The sequence below is a fragment of the Siphateles boraxobius genome, unplaced genomic scaffold, assembly GCF_051911475.1.
Source record: "Siphateles boraxobius isolate OS27281-9 unplaced genomic scaffold, OSU_SipBor_1 55, whole genome shotgun sequence".
In the NCBI taxonomy this organism is placed as follows: domain Eukaryota; kingdom Metazoa; phylum Chordata; class Actinopteri; order Cypriniformes; family Leuciscidae; genus Siphateles; species Siphateles boraxobius.
The window spans coordinates 10,486,686-10,504,226 of record NW_027509181.1 but is presented as its reverse complement, the minus strand read 5'-3'; the positions used below and the strand labels follow the sequence as shown (position 1 = coordinate 10,504,226).

The window sequence follows — 17,541 nt, the reverse complement described above, 5'->3', positions numbered from 1 at the left end:
ACATATGTAGCATTGAAAATTCAGCTTAATTCTAGTGAATCGGTTCATTCTACATGGTTCTCTCTCACATATGTAGCATTGAAAATTCAGTTTAATTCTAGTGAATCGGTTCATTCTACATGGTTCTCTATCACATATGTAGCATTGAAAATTCAGTTTAATTCTAGTGAATCGGTTCATTCTACATGGTTCTCTCTCACATATGTAGCATTGAAAAATCAGTTTAATTCTAGTGAATTGATTCATCCTAAATGGTTCTCTATCACATATGTAGCATTGAAAATTCAGTTTAATTCTAGTGAATCGGTTCATTCTACATGGTTCTCTATCACATATGTAGCATTGAAAATTCAGTTTAATTCTAGTGAATCGGTTCATTCTACATGGTTCTCTCTCACATATGTAGCATTGAAAAATCAGTTTAATTCTAGTGAATCGGTTCATTCTACATGGTTCTCTATCACATATGTAGCATTGAAAATTCAGTTTAATTCTAGTGAATCGGTTCATTCTACATGGTTCTCTATCACATATGTAGCATTGAAAATTCAGTTTAATTCTAGTGAATCGGTTCATTCTACATGGTTCTCTCTCACATATGTAGCATTGAAAAATCAGTTTAATTCTAGTGAATTGATTCATCCTAAATGGTTCTCTATCACATATGTAGCATTGAAAATTCAGTTTAATTCAAGTGAATCGGTTCATTCTACATGGTTCTCTATCACATATGTAGCATTGAAAATTCAGTTTAATTCTAGTGAATCGGTTCATTCTACATGGTTCTCTCTCACATATGTAGCATTGAAAAATCAGTTTAATTCTAGTGAATCGGTTCATTCTACATGGTTCTCTATCACATATGTAGCATTGAAAATTCAGTTTAATTCTAGTGAATCGATTCATTCTACATGGTTCTCTCTCACATATGTAGCATTGAAAATTCAGTTTAATTCTAGTGAATCGTTTCATTCTACATGGTTCTCTATCACATATGTATTATTGAAAAATCTGTTTAATTCTAGTGAATTGATTCATCCTAAATGGTTCTCTATCACATATGTAGCATTGAAAATTCAGTTTAATTCTAGTGAATCGGTTCATTCTACATGGTTCTCTCTCACATATGTAGCATTGAAAATTCAGTTTAATTCTAGTGAATCGGTTCATTCTACATGGTTCTCTCTCACATATGTAGCATTGAAAATTCAGTTTAATTCTAGTGAATCGGTTCATTCTACATGGTTCTCTCTCACATATGTAGCATTGAAAATTCAGTTTAATTCTAGTGAATCGGTTCATTCTACATGGTTCTCTATCACATATGTAGCATTGAAAATTCAGTTTAATTCTAGTGAATCAGTTCATTCTACATGGTTCTCTCTCATATATCTAGCATTGAAAATTCAGTTTAATTCTAGTGAATCGGTTCATTCTACATGGTTCTCTATCACATATGTAGCATTGAAAATTCAGTTTAGTTCTAGTGAATCGGTTCATTCAACATGGTTCTCTCTCACATATGTAGCATTGAGAATTCAGTTTAATTCTAGTGAATCGGTTCATTCTACATGGTTCTCTCTCACATATGTAGCATTGAAAATTCAGTTTAATTCTAGTGAATCGGTTCATTCTACATGGTTCTCTCTCTCATATGTAGTATTGAAAAGACAGTTTCATTCTAGTGAATCAGTTCATCCTAAAATTGTATCCGTCCCATTTGTTGCATGGTAAAGGCAAGTTAATTCTAGTGAACTGGTTCATCCTAAATGGTTCTTTCTTGCTTATTTTGCATTGGAAATTCTGATTCATTCTAGTGAACCAGTTCATCTCTAACAGTTCTCTATCACATACTGTATGTAGCATTGGAAAGTCTCATTCATTCTAATCAATTGTTTCTTTCGGACAGTTCATGTAAATCAAAAGATTCACAAAAATAATTTAGATACAGATAAATTAGGGTGTTATTGTTGTATTTAGCTATATTTACCTGTTCAGGTTTGATATTGTGATCTTGTTCATTCATTCCAAACCCCTTCAGTGTTTTTTGCTTTTAGTTTTGATAGTTTTTTTGCTAAAGTATCAAAGTAGCTTTGCCAGCTTTGTAGTCTGACTCCGACTCTAAAACTCAAGTTCTCTGTCTTGTGGTGAACGCTGTCTTAACTCAGTCTCAAACTACTCAGGTCTCGGCCTGAGTTGGACTCGAATGAGCTGGTTTTGACAATCAAACCATTTCCTGAAGTCACCTGGATCCGGGCCGTATCCAGATCAGATGGTGGACCTGCGCCTGGACCCATCCACAACGCATCCCTGAAGTGCCAGCCTCATCAGTCCTGTGAAGGCCTCATCGACATGACAGCCATCGGCACTGATCCTCAACAAACTCTTCTCCATACACGCGTGATGACTCCGATCTTCCAACCAGATGGAACTGGATAATATTCTGAATGTTCTGATCCAATCTGACTTCTGACCTGTAATGCTGCCTGAATCATAATCATTCACTGTTTGTTCATTGGCCAGAGGAGAACTGGACCCCGACTGAGCCTGGTTTCTCCCAAGGTTTTTTTTCTCCATTCTGTCACTTGATGGAGTTTTGGTTCCTTGCCACTGTTGCCTTGGCTTTTGGCTTGCTTAGTTGGGGACATTTAATATTCAACAATATTATTGAGCTACGTTACTTAAGGTGGACGATGATGCAATTTTCTTCTAGAAACAAACGTTGTTGTATTATTTTCATGTTATCACTGTGAAGCTGCTTTGATACAATCTGTATTTGTAGCATCTGTAAGGTGACTTGTGTAGGGTATGGACCAATCAGACGCATACTAATTATTCATTATATACAAAGGTTTATGAAACTCCTCACACAGCCCAAATGAACAAACACAAGGGCAGAAACAGTGTCATGTTACAGGGCATGATAAGGAGATTTTACGACCTCCGAGGAATGTGGCCACATACTCAAGAGAGAGACTATGAAACAGAAACCCTCTTTAAAACAGACTTTGCTGCATTAATCATAGACTAACTGATCTATAAATGAACATGCATAAAACTGTGAAAGAAACAGTGTAAATGGTTTACTGTCTCGTGTACTATTAGGTATATATTATGGTATGTATCCTGGTATACAACCAACTAACGATCAATGTAACCTCACCTGTATCATGCCTCCTACCTAATTAATCCCCATTTAATGACTCACACTTTGATGTACATCACCTTCTTCTAGAATGCAGTGTGGATGTGTTATAGCTATTTTAGCATTAATGAAGGTATAATCATGCTAGGGACAAAGATCCGTAAATCAACTTAGAGCCACTTTCCATCTCAGACATGTCCCCTTTCTGATTGGTCGAGTTCAACCCTTAGGGGAGGATCTTCTCCAGGCCTTATTAGAGACAGTCCACATGTGACCTCCCTCTCTTAGTTCTTTCATCCAGCCGCAACACTGTTCTGGTGATTCTGGGGAACCCCTCCCCCTCCACGGGGGCCCCAGGGCCCAGCAGGCCTCAATCCAACCAGATATGGGTTCAGGCAGGAGAGAGATGACTCTCTCACAAAGAACCAAGGACAATCTCAAGAGTTTTGGAACAAAGACTCCAACCAACAACGACTCCAATCACCCATCCTTCCGACTTCCTCACTTCTCCTGGGTGCTCGGTGTGGCCTCAACAGAGTCCCAGGCCTTGACCAAACCAGGCATGCGTTCCTGGACAAAGAGAACGCTCAACCAACTTCCACTTGACACTGCCGGAACCATCAATGACTTCAATTTTCAACAACTTCAAGAATTGTTCCCATTACAAATGCAAGTATTCAATTCAATGAAATGTGAAAATGAAATTCTGATGGTTCTTCTCATAGACCCTCTTCCGGTTTCCAATTTCATCCTATCACTAACCTATTTATGTATTCATGTGTGTATGTTGTTTAGTTTATTTATATTCATATAAGTATCTATATTTAGTTAATAAAACTTGTACATAATATGTATTTGGTTCTGTTTTGTTTGCAATACAAGTCACTTTACGATCACGGTTTTTGCTACTGGCTCAAATTACTGTACAGGCGAAGAAATAATTATTCTTCTGTGGCCATGGAAGATACCCTGTTCTTAGAATAAATTAATAATCAAAAGAGTTCGTTGGAAGAACTGATTAATTGATTGTAATATTAATTCAGCCACATCAAGTTAATCCAATTAACTGACCCAAATATTTATAATTAATAATAACAAGATATTATTGATTATTAAAATTTCCAAAAAGCTGAGTTCCTTACATATATGGTGGAGAATTTTAAGGCATCGTATTAAACATTGTATGCAAGCAGACAGTAATCAATCATATGTTGTCCCATAAGTTTTTATTAACATCTCATACATGCACGTACAAGTTTCTGGGTAAATCAGCAAAACTATAGCTTGAATATGCCTTCCTACGAATGGCAGAAAGTTCACAAATGCTATAATGCATATTTAAATCGTACGATAAGAAACTCCTGATATTAGCGAAGAAAGCCTAATTTCAGATATAAATCGAGCATAAGCCTTCTCTGACGAAGAAATCTCAGATTAGCCGCGCGCATAAATGGTACCAGAACAAATTAACCTGATATGGACGAAGAAATCTCCATTTTCAGCATTTTTGAATGTGATCTGAGCGATGTTCCTCAATCACCGATTAAGGCCTTATTATGCGTTACGTCATTGTATTCATATTAAACCGCTGAAGCGCTCATATGAAACAATCGCGTCGAATTAGTGGTATAAATTCTAGCCCAGCTAACTAATTTGCCATTGTCTGTGAAAGAACGGTGCTGTTTTGATTTGTTAAAAAGAGTCACTCACACGCAACGTCGTGTCTAAGCGAGAGACTCAGTGCAAACTGTCAGCACAGCTCAACCGTTGCTCCGGCCGATCTGTGTTGTTGGTTGGCATTGCGTCCGGAACGCGAGCAGGCGTTCCTATCTAGTTTTTCTGACAACAGCACCAATCTCACAGACCCTCGTGTAAACAAGCGACGGTTGTAGCCAATAGCTCCCTCAATCCTAGTGAACAAGTAAAACCCTCTACCTCGAGTGATAGTTTTAGCACCGCCTAAAAACTTAGACACGTTAGAGCGTAAAGTGTAACCTTAAACCAAAGACTATAGATTTTGCGTGATTTGAACTGAGTGATTTGAACACGAGTAATGAGAGTCAAAGCTCTTCGAGGCTTTGAATCAAAGGAGTCAACTGCGTCACAAATGATTCTTTGTTTGAAGCGCCCTCGCTGGCGACCCCTGCTGGTCAGAACAGTGTAAGTGTAGAGGAAACTCAAATCAACGGAACACCTTTTACAAACCAATCGCAAAGGTTTTATCAAAAGGTGTAATCAGGTAATGGCAATCCGCGAGCTACCTAACATCGTTTAATATGAGTTGTCTTTTAAGGCACAATATCTTAGTAAACTGTAGGGCTCGTTTTATGAAAGCTTGACTTGAAAGTCAATCAGACCCTAAATCAAATGCGTCATTAAATGTGTACGAATCTATAAAGTGATACGAGATCACATAGAGACCAGATACACACTGGTTCACGAACCGTTGAAATTTAAAACAATTTCGAAACAGCTATGACGCGTAACGAAGCCCAGTTTAATAAAATCACGTTACCTTAGCAGTGATACACATTACACACTCCGAATGATTTGAGACGAATGATTCACCCTGGTGTCAGAGCTTCACGAAGCACGTCTCATAAGAGGGTTAAACCACCCTCTTCTCTCTCTCTTTCTCTCTCTCGACCCCTTCCTCTTGGTTTCACTTTCAGATTGAAACCCAGATACTTTGGGTTTTTATTTGTGTTCCTTTTATTTTTACTTAAATCTACCCCTATTTTATTTAGTGTATTTACACCTTTTGAGCCTGAATCGTCCCATTCAGTTAAGTTGAATTTAATTAAATTGGGAATTTAATTAAAACAATTTGCTTATTCAAGTTCCCCCCTAGTTACCAGAGCTATGAGAACACACAATGTTTACATAATTTTTTTTTTTTAATTTTATTTCAATTTAGTTATTTACTTTTGTTTCAGCCTGAATTCTTATATTCAGCTAAAATAAAAAAAAGGGCTTAACTAAATTTGAAATTTAATTAAATTACTTGATACGCTTCCCTTTCCTTTTAGTTTTCTTAGAGCTATAAGGACGTTCTAACTTTACCTTTACCTTATTTTAGATCACTAGTCACTATCCTCATCTTCTCTCTCTCTATAGGATTACAATATCTAGCGACTGTTGTTTCCATAGCGAGTTACACAGGTCATTAATATCCTACTTCCTGTCTGTGTTTTACCCATCCTCACTCCTTAGCACCAAGCTAAATACATGAAGTACGGCTAAACACAAACGCACAGTAGGCCCCAGACAGAACTGGAAACACTTCCCATTGTTTCTTCTTCTTCTTTTGGACCTTGAGATGTCTGATGTGTCCCTGGTAGCTTAGTCTAACAGCAGCATAACCCATAAGTGACTCCTGTTTACCTATGTCTCCTAGCTAAATCTAAATAGGTAAAACACTCCTTTCTTCCTCTTCTTTTCTGGTTTCATCCTATTGTTTTATTTTGGTTTTTCTCTATCTGTTACTCTCGTAGCACAACATGTGAGAAGAACCATCAGCATTTTTGAGTAATAGGTTATGACATGTAAGAGCCCAGTCATCAGTCGATGCTGCTTAAAGCAGTCAACTAAGATACTCAAACCTTTTTTTGTTGTTGTTGTGTGTGCTCACCACCACTAAATTTTAGCTGCTCCACATAGCCATTCTCCAACACAGATAGCTCACCACCTTTGTAGAAACTTGCATTTGCCTTTGCCATTTCTCTCTCGTGTTCCCACAAGTGTGCCAGTAGGCCTCAGACACCCGGCCCTGCCACCAGGACCACCTGAAGACCCGGCAGAGCAGTGTCATGGACATCCTTCAGCCTGAAGCAGGCAACGACCTGCCACGGCAGAGGAAGGAACAGTTAGGCAACAACGAAAGCAGACGTCTGACACCCAGCCTGAGCCACCAAGAGCTGATCAGCATTATCTTCTCCTTGGCCATGCTCCCGCAGGCCTCAAACAGGAGGTAAATGAACTAATGCTGCCAGCCACAGGACTCCACAGAGAATGAACCCTGCTTAACGGGAGAAGGCACAGGACAGATGCAGAGACCCTGACAGCGTGGAGCAACTGAAAGAGATCACCAGTTTTCAAGCGGCTCTGACAGCGGCTGAGCACCTGCCAACAGACGAGAGAGGAACTGGTTGAACTCAAAGAGAGAGACGCTGAAGCCATCGGCTTGCACCCAGATTTGAAGTCCCAACACTGACTCAGCGATGCTGCAACATTATAGACCAGCTCGATGTGGTCCAAATAGAACTGAAACAGTCCAACCAACTGCAAATGGACCCCACGAGAAAGATGTACCCTGCTGAACTTCGCATCAGCAGCGTAGGCTTCCCCAGCCCTGCACAAAAGGGGGGGGGGGGGGGGGGAGACAAACCCCTCTGCTTAACATGTCATCAGACAATTTCCTTAAAGCTTCTGCAGCCGTGGAAGGAAAAGGATTGATTCAGAAGAATCTTGAAACGACGCGTGTAGTGACACTCAAAGACCTCAACCGAACGGCCAGACATATCCCTGCATTTACACCAGAGCTTGCTAGACTCTATCTGACCTGGATCACATCCAGCCCAGAGTTGCGACGCTTTCTGGCTCGGCAGCCAGAAAACATCCAGTCTAACTACCAGCAGCTGGAACAAGCCATCACAACAGGATTCTCAGACTTAAGAGTCTGAATGTAGACTGGGCGCGGTCCCAGACACCAACCAGGGTAACCCTGAAAGTCCCTGTGCTACTACCACAGACATCAAGCGAGCTACCTCGGAGCGTGCAACGAACCTGTGATGGAGGAAGACACCAGCTTCAAGAACCTTTTGACTCTGAACTTCAAAACCCAGAAGACACACGGCATGACCACAATGCACGACTCTGCTACAAAGTTCCTAGTCAGCATAGGACATAAAACTTTTAAAGTAGATGAAAATGTGTGCTCAAAAGGAAGCAAGAGTTTGCATTAGTAAAATTTGAATTTTACTGATTTAAAGAAAATCTTGAATGCAGGTGTAAGCCTCACGTGCCAACAGACTATGCACTGCTTTTTGAAACATACAGACATTGTGCCACACGCTGGTTGAAATATACACTGCTGCACATTAGTTTCCATGACAATGACTTGTTACAGGAAATACAAACTCCAAATAGGGCATTCGTCACCCTAATGCCAGATAGTAAGCAAACCACCTAAGCTGGGAAAACTAGCATGACCTAGAGCCCCTTCGTAACTACTGTTATCCTAAAAGTGCTTATTTGATCATTCCGATCCAAATGGGACATGATATGCAATACACATTTTGATCACTAGCTGCTGGCTTGTCTAAATGCAGATAAAACGATAGCTGGAATTGACATCTCTACTTAAAATAATAATAATAAAAAAAAAAAAGGGTCTTAACTGGTATCGGTAATTTCAGCATTAAAGCGTAAGTCTGTTTGACAAAGGAATCTCATCTCAGCGGCATGCAAACTGTACCGGTATTTATTAGTCTGCTTTGGTTGAAGGAATCCAAATTGCAGTTTTGCTTAATCTGTTTCTGAAGAAGGAATCTCAGTACAGTGTTATATACACGTAGACTTGGGTGATGCTCCCCTTTCTACAAAGTAAAGATCTTACAAATTATTGTTAGATTGATGTAATTCACCTAAATTTTGGCTGCATCTACAAGCAGAGAGCTACCTAGCGATCAAAACTGTTCACTCGCTGAAAAGTCAGTATTTATGCACGAGATGGACGTAACTATATAGGCTTAGACAAGCTTTGACTTACAGCAAATCTATTTCCTTACTCTGTAAACAAATAGAATAAGTTGCGTAAAGTAAAGAGAAGAGTTCCATGAGTAAAATTTGCAAATGCCAAACCACATTTGCATTTTACTGAATGTAACATCAAGTTCTTGAAAGACTTAAAGTATAGGCGCCCCCTTTTAACCCGTTTAAACATGCATAACTCATTTAAAATGGGCAGACATTCTTCATGGACTGTTGAATCGTTCTGACATGCACTGGTTCCCATGACAACGACTTGTCACAGGAAGTGCTAACTCGTGACGTCATCTTGTAAACAAACCAGCCTAGGTGGCTAAGCTAACTTAACCTAGCGTCCATCCAGCTTAGGCTAAGCTAAGCTAACCTAGCATCCATCCAGCTTAGGCTAAGCTACATAATAACTTCTACAGTTAGCGGTTAGCATCATTTACTTGAAGCCTTAATTACAGCTTTTATGTATACAGCGCAAAGTATTCTAAAATACTTTCTTTAACCCCATTTAGGGTTTCTAATTTTTCTCTTTCCTTACTTTCAATTCTTCTCAGCTGAATTTCACCTTCACTAGTTTAGGCATAGTCCTTGCTGAGCGCTGTAGGCTAAATTTGCAGATGCCCTGTCAATTAAACCCAAGTTTAATTACATGTAAGCTGTGTAGCTAGAGAAGAATTCTTACAGTTATGAGAATTTTCATCAGCATGTTGACTAAACCTTTGGAGGGACACACACGGTGTGGTCTTAAACACGCAACAGCTGTGACCCACTATGGAGTGTTGGTCCAGGCAAATCTTAAGGTTAGTCACTAGTGCTATTGATTATTCTCAATTTCAGATCATTCCCGCTGTTTTGATCACTTACTTAAGTCCTTTTTATTTTTATTTTACTTCGATAATAATAGCAGTCAGCTATTCACTTGTCTATTCTGTCATGTATATGATTTATTTCCATTTCCTCTCTTGTTCAAATGTGGTTCCATTTCCCATAGGGCCCAGAAAGGAACACGAGACACCTTTATTTGTGATTTTGTTTATTTTCAACAAGTGCACTAATTTTTATGACCCTGCAACACAAGTAATTTCAACGATTACTAGGGCATAACTATAGTCCTGAGGATTGATAATAAGCATAATTTGAATAGGAAAGCTGTCCTTTTTCCTCCTATTCTTCACTTTGTCAAGCCGTAATGAACCACCAGTTAAGTCCAGAGAAATATTTTAGTCATAAGAACCATCTTAAGTCATTTATTTCATCTCAGCAGAGTGGGACTTTATAGTAAAGGAGTATTGCAGCTGCCAGTCTCTGCTTTAACCGAGGAGTTTAAGTGTGCCAAAGTCAGACTGGAAATGACTTTAGCAGAGTCACGCGACAAATGTGTAAGGGAGGCAGCCCCTGTGGTAAAAACTGGTAGAAAGTGGTCAGCAAAGAAATCTGTAGTAGAGGCAAAGGCTGACCTTCAAATTGGGGATATCGTGGGACAGGTACAGCATGGGAGAGGGGGTTTTGGGCTCAGTTTAGCTCCTCCTAAATGGCACAAGGCAGGCCCAGCTCAAAGGAGGAAGCTGGTAGTCAACGTGGTGCGAAAGCAGGAGGAGAGGATGAGATGTATAAAGGCCATTTCCCAGGCCAAGCAGGGAGAGTGGATGAGATGGGAGAGTGTGGAACAACGAAAAATGGGCTGGCAAGACCTTTGGTCAATGGAAGAGAGTAGGATCAGTTTCCTTATTAGGTCAACATATGATGTTCTCCCATCACCGCAGAACCTAAACCTCTGGGTAGGAGAGGATCCCTCTTGTCCTTTGTGTTCATCACCTGCCACATTAAGGCACATTTTGACAGGATGTAAGGTGGCTCTTAGCCAAGGTCGGTTTACTTGGCGCCATGACCAAGTATTTCGATGTTTGGCTTTAGCATTGGAAGGCAAGCGTAGTATGACCAATAAGTTGCCGCCTGTTCTAGCAAAACATTACACGCAGAAGACAATATTCCTCCGCCCAGGCGAGCAACCACCAAGAAAAGGTGCTAACACCAATTCTCGCCCAGGACAACTGGAAGCTGCTGGGGACTGGAAGATGCTGGCTGATCTTGATCAACGGCTTATTTTTCCACCTGAGATTGCCACCACTAACCTACGACCAGATATTGTTTTGTGGTCTGGATCAGCACGCATTGTTCAACTGATAGAGTTAACAGTGCCATGGGAGGATGCGGTAGATGAGGCATATGAGAGGAAGAAATTGCGGTATGCTCATCTGGCCACTGAAGCAGAACAGCGAGGATGGAGAGTCCAGGTTTATCCAGTGGAAGTGGGTTGTCGAGGTTTTGTGGCACACTCTACAACCCGGTTCCTCAGAGACGTCGGATTCAGTGGTCAAGAGTTGCGTCGCACAGTAAAGAACTTATCTGAAGCAGCAGAAAGGAGCAGCAACTGGCTGTGGTTGAGACGGAAAGATTCTAGCCTGCTGAGTACAGGCCGCCATGCTACGGTTTCGTAGAATTCTTGAAAACTTTAAGATTGTTGGTTTATTTGTATAGGTTGTATAGTATTTACAGTCATTACGTTCCTGTGTATATTGCGTGAATGACGGGATGTTGGGCAGATATTGTGTTTTGCGGTAGGTGGTATGCCATACCGAACCGTTGCCACTGAAACTGCATATTAACGCACCAGTGGGGCTCGACAGCCTTAGTCAAACGGGTTGGCGCGTATGGTTGGGTTGCGGAGAGATTGTGAGATTGTGGTTAGGTCTCAGCAGCACTGTTGGTTTATTTGTAGAGGTTGTATAGTATTTACAGTCATTACGTTCCTCTGTATATTGCGTGAATGACGGGTGGTTGGGCAGATATTGTGATTTGCGGTAGGTGGTATGCCATACGGAACCGTTGCCACTGAAACTGCATATTAACGCACCAGTGGGGCTCGACAGCCTTAGTCAAACGGTTTGGCGCGTATGGTTGGGTTGCGGAGAGATTGTGAGATTGTGGTTAGGTCTCAGCAGCACTGTTGGTTTATTTGTAGAGGTTGTATAGTATTTACAGTCATTACGTTCCTGTGTATATTGCGTGAATGACGGGTGGTTGGGCAGATATTGTGTTTTGCGGTAGGTGGTATGCCATACGGAACCGTTGCCACTGAAACTGCATATTAACGCACCAGTGGGGCTCGACAGCCTTAGTCAAACGGGTTGGCGCGTATGGTTGGGTTGCGGAGAGATTGTGAGTAGGTCTCAGCAGCAAGAGGGAAGTAGAGGTCGGTAAGCTGGGCTGAGTTGAGTGGGGGACGGAGGGGGGTGACTCTGGGACGCCAGAGTCACTGTCGAGCCCTCTTGAGGTGTCGTGGGCTAGTCGACGAAACACTGAGGACGGAAGGTGCCCACTTGAAGACCCTAGAGATGTTCCCTACTCCGCTCAATCCAGAGGGTTGTTATGGGGGGACCGCACTGTGGTTGCAGCCGTTGTGTGTGCTGACGCGCAAATACACTATTAACACCAGACAGAAGGAGATTCACGTCACCAGATGGAAAGAAGCGTAAATGGATGGAGAAGCATAGGTTACTGTAAAGCTACGTCTTAGTTGGTGCTAATCTTGGCGAAAGCCGAGTACAAATCAGCATGAAGTTTTAACATCTACTCTCGTGTAATGGAAATCGGCTATGCCCTTTCCAGGAAATACTCTCGGAACCACACAAGTCTTAGCCTCCTAACATCCACAGCTAAGATGATAAGGATACAATACACACTTCACTAGCTAGCTACACATGAAATACCTAGCTTTATGGTACATATCTAGCGAACCCATTAAACCGTAGCTCTGAACTTTCTAGGGTCATGCATTAGTCTCTCACCACAGGTGTGCCAAAATGTTGCAGATCCTCTGCTTAACCTGACCTTAACCGGTTAGGAGACCGAAAAGACTGACAAGCCATCGCGAGGAACACTGTTCCACCCATGGCTGCTGACATCCGACGGCACCAGAGCCAACGGAACTGCACCATGAGAGAAGAGGACAAACGACCCATGACCCAAGCCAGAGTTACAGCCACACCGGGGTGATCAAGATTCTCATCTCCTTACCCCACCTTATGGGTATAAAACAGAAGGTAAACAACCTCACATAATAGATCACAGTGTCCCACAAGGAGCGGACCTGTGCCCAAAGCCTTACAGACCAGCTAGACACTGAGGTTCGAACCAGATTCAATGCAGCTGGACTGAGCATGCCCAGGACCAGCACAGAACTGTCACCATGGCAACAACCCAGGTACCAGCCAAGCCCCTTGGAGAAGCCATGGAGGACAGCACCCTCAACCTGCAAACACCACAGGAAGACCAACGGCTGTCAACGACAGCATCCTCTTCCATACCCTTCACACAGATGTCAATCTGAGGCTCCGCAAGGACAGCTGGACGCACCTGCCTCAGAGTTACTGGAGCCGCTGACACACGCAAAATAGCTCCCTGCACAGGACTCACCCGAGGAGTCCTGTAAGGTACAAGCTTCCGACTCCTTGCCAACCCCAGCTTAGGCAAGCTTGCGTAGGCACCACCATAAGGACAGAACAACACTTCAATCCTTCAGACCTCTCGTGACTGAGAGACTAACAACCACCTTCTGACCTCCGGCCACCAGGACCAGGTCAGCTTGAAAACCTCTCTATGCTACATAGAGGCCTAACCACTTCCTACAACCACAAGGAAACACCTGCCCCAAAACTGATGAACTTCAGAATGCCCCAACACCTGCTGCCTCAACACCTGCTGCAGAGACCTGGACTTGGCTACTGTCCACATCACCAGCCGTGGAACGACCACCGCTCCAGAAGACACGAGCAACCAGAGGCCCCCATGGCCTTCCAGCCTTCTATGACAAGTGTGTGTCTGATCTCTCTGCACTTCCAACTTCGCTCGTGGTTGTCCTTGAGGGGGGACAACAACGATCGAGAGGGGGGATCTGTAGGGTATGGACCAATCAGACGCATACTAATTATTCATTATATACAAAGGTTTATGAAACTCCTCACACAGCCCAAATGAACAAACACAAGGGCAGAAACAGTGTCATGTTACAGGGCATGATAAGGAGATTTTACGACCTCCGAGGAATGTGGCCACATACTCAAGAGAGAGACTATGAAACAGAAACCCTCTTTAAAACAGACTTTGCTGCATTAATCATAGACTAACTGATCTATAAATGAACATGCATAAAACTGTGAAAGAAACAGTGTAAATGGTTTACTGTCTCGTGTACTATTAGGTATATATTATGGTATGTATCCTGGTATACAACCAACTAACGATCAATGTAACCTCACCTGTATCATGCCTCCTACCTAATTAATCCTCATTTAATGACTCACACTTTGATGTACATCACCTTCTTCTAGAATGCAGTGTGGATGTGTTATAGCTATTTTAGCATTAATGAAGGTATAATCATGCTAGGGACAAAGATCCGTAAATCAACTTAGAGCCACTTTCCCTCTCAGACATGTCCCCTTTCTGATTGGTCGAGTTCAACCCTTAGGGGAGGATCTTCTCCAGGCCTTATTAGAGACAGTCCACATGTGACCTCCCTCTCTTAGTTCTTTCATCCAGCCGCAAAACTGTTCTGGTGATTCTGGGGAACCCCTCCCCCTCCACGGGGGCCCCAGGGCCCAGCAGGCCTCAATCCAACCAGATATGGGTTCAGGCAGGAGAGAGATGACTCTCTCACAAAGAACCAAGGACAATCTCAAGAGTTTTGGAACAAAGACTCCAACCAACAACGACTCCAATCACCCATCCTTCCGACTTCCTCACTTCTCCTGGGTGCTCGGTGTGGCCTCAACAGAGTCCCAGGCCTTGACCAAACCAGGCATGCGTTCCTGGACAAAGAGAACGCTCAACCAACTTCCACTTGACACTGCCGGAACCATCAATGACTTCAATTTTCAACAACTTCAAGAATTGTTCCCATTACAAATGCAAGTGTTCAATTCAATGAAATGTGAAAATGAAATTCTGATGGTTCTTCTCATAGACCCTCTTCCGGTTTCCAATTTCATCCTATCACTAACCTATTTATGTATTCATGTGTGTATGTTGTTTAGTTTATTTATATTCATATAAGTATCTATATTTAGTTAATAAAACTTGTACATAATATGTATTTGGTTCTGTTTTGTTTGCAATACAAGTCACTTTTCGATCACGGTTTTTGCTACTGGCTCAAATTACTGTACAGGCGAAGAAATAATTATTCTTCTGTGGCCATGGAAGATACCCTTTTCTTAGAATAAATTAATAATCAAAAGAGTTCGTTGGAAGAACTGATTAATTGATTGTAATATTAATTCAGCCACATCAAGTTAATCCAATTAACTGACCCAAATATTTATAATTAATAATAACAAGATATTATTGATTATTAATATTTCCAAAAAGCTGAGTTCCTTACACTTGACTTGACAATAATAAAACATTGAAACAGAAGCAATTACCTGCTCTCTGTCAAAGATCTCCAGCAAATGTTCCAGGCCTAGGTTGTGAAGGAACTGGCTGATACTCAACTCCATAGCTAGACCGGAAGAACCAACAGGTTATTTACAGAAAGCTTTCAGTAGTCACCAAATAGTTGCTACAAGAAAGAATCTAGAATTAACCCACCCTCCTCTTTCGTCTCTATGCCTACGGCCCCTTCGGCTCCAGAAGACGGCAGAAGTGTGGTCATCTCGGGGAAGGTCCCGGACTGGCCGTCCACACTGGAGTTTGAAGAGAGCGGTGTGGGTCTCGAGCTGAGAGTGGATGGTACGACTCCCACAGACGTCGAGATGCTGATAACCTGGGACTTATAGCACGCCGGCAGCGCTGAAGGAGGCATGGCTGCCGTGAGGAGGGCTCGCACATCGTCCGTCTAGAGAGAGAGAGAGATGTGCAACATCAGAAAGTCACAAACAATTAAGTAACGACCAATTTCTTGAGACAGACAAGACTGCAGGTCTTCTAAACTGACCCGCATTTGGTCACAAACTTATGTGAGTGTCAATCAGATCTCAAGCATGTATGTTGACCGTGAGTTCAGCAACCAAAATGCAAATAAGGAAGCATTTGTATACAAGACCAGTGAAAATGCTAATTTCATATAAGCAAGCTGTTGGCATGCATCCTTGGTTAAAGGGATAGTCGAGACAAAAATGAAGATTTTGTCATTATTTACTCACCCCAGTGTTATTTTAGTATCATTGATATACTATTATAGTTTTGTTAATATTTAGAACTAGATTTTATATTTTCTTTTTCACCTTATATTTTATGTTGGGAATTTTTTTAAATAAAGTATTTTTATGAGAAAATATTGAAAAGTTAAAAAAGAAATTCATGGCAGAAGATACAGTTATTATTTATTGGTAAGTTAACAAAAGGACAAAATAATTTATAGATTTATAGGGGAAAAATAATCATTAGATTAATTGGCTAATTGTTATTTGCAGCCTTAGTTTAAAGAGAGTTCAAGCTGCTCCTTTCAAAACTTGAATGTCATGAGGCTGCATTCATGATGACAGAATTTTCATTTTTTGGTTGATCTATCCCTTTAAATATCTTCCTCCAGGCATCAGACAGGCATATTTTCCCACTCCAGACGTTACTGCATGTGCAAATGTGGAGTATTTTCAGGCAATGTTGAATGGAATGATCAGTTAGCCTCCTCAAGCACTGAATACACAAAAAGAAAAGTACCAACCCTATTAAACAGACAGATTTATGACATAAAAAATTAAGAGATAATTCTCCCTGGCATGATTAAAAGAAGTTTGGCTTGAGAAGGCTTAACTGTATGAACAGAATGAACAGAACGGTAGATAAGCGTTTGGCGACAAGGAGAAAGATCTTCTTTCCCCAATGTGGCTTGTCCAATAAGCACACAGAAAGAGTGAATACCGTCACGAGGTCCAGCGGCGACTGGCCTTCCTGGTTGCGGAGCGTGGGGTCGGCCCCGTGAGCTAGAAGCAGTGCGCACAACTGGGTCCTGCCTTTCTGCGCCGCCTCGTGCAAAGGGGTGAACGCCCACTTATCTGTGGCACTGACGCATGCGTTGTACTTGATGAGCAAAGCGGCCACATCCACATGCTGCAATGAAACACATGGAGCGGTCGTTCTCTCGGGTTCGTGTCTCTTTCGCTTCCTGACGAAAGTCGCTGCATGAATATGACTATGCATGGCTGCCAAACGGCATCGCACCTTTTCCCCTTCCTCAACAGGTTATAATGAAATATGAGGAGGTGAACAACACCTGCACAACTAAAAACTGTCATACCAAACATGTACGACTGACCCTTTTTTGGTGCCAAATTTGAAAATGCTGAAGCACAAATGAGACATAAGAGTTGAGGCAGAGGAGAAGATTGTCAGTGAAATTTCGATCTGTTCCTCACACATACTGTAGCTATTGTATGACCTGGAATATATACCGGAGAGCGGGGCACAACCTATCACTTTTTGACTTTCTCAGTTTGTGTAAATTCACTAAGGGTTCAGAGTATTTATTTTTTTCCACATTAATTTCACATGTCTAGTACAATTATGAGGTTTTGTTTCATTAATACAGTGTAAACTTTTTCCTTTATTTATCCCGAAAGAATGGAAGTGAAATG

General features: G+C 41.7%; 1 protein-coding gene across 3 annotated transcripts in view; it reads right to left on the bottom strand.

Annotated features, from left to right (window-relative positions):
• LOC143714762 (poly [ADP-ribose] polymerase tankyrase-2-like) overlaps positions 1-17,541 on the bottom strand; it is a 47,634-nt gene that overhangs the window by 11,532 nt on the left and 18,561 nt on the right. Inside the window, exons 18-20 of one of the 3 annotated variants that reach the window (XM_077206177.1) lie at positions 16,829-17,017; positions 15,557-15,803; positions 15,391-15,467 (exon numbers count right to left, since the gene is read on the bottom strand). In XM_077206177.1, coding sequence (XP_077062292.1) covers positions 15,391-15,467; positions 15,557-15,803; positions 16,829-17,017 — 513 coding nt within the window. Of the gene's footprint in view, positions 1-15,390; positions 15,475-15,556; positions 15,804-16,828; positions 17,018-17,541 lie in introns of all 3 variants that reach the window. The other 2 variants (XM_077206176.1, XM_077206178.1) reach the window with 2 other exon arrangements.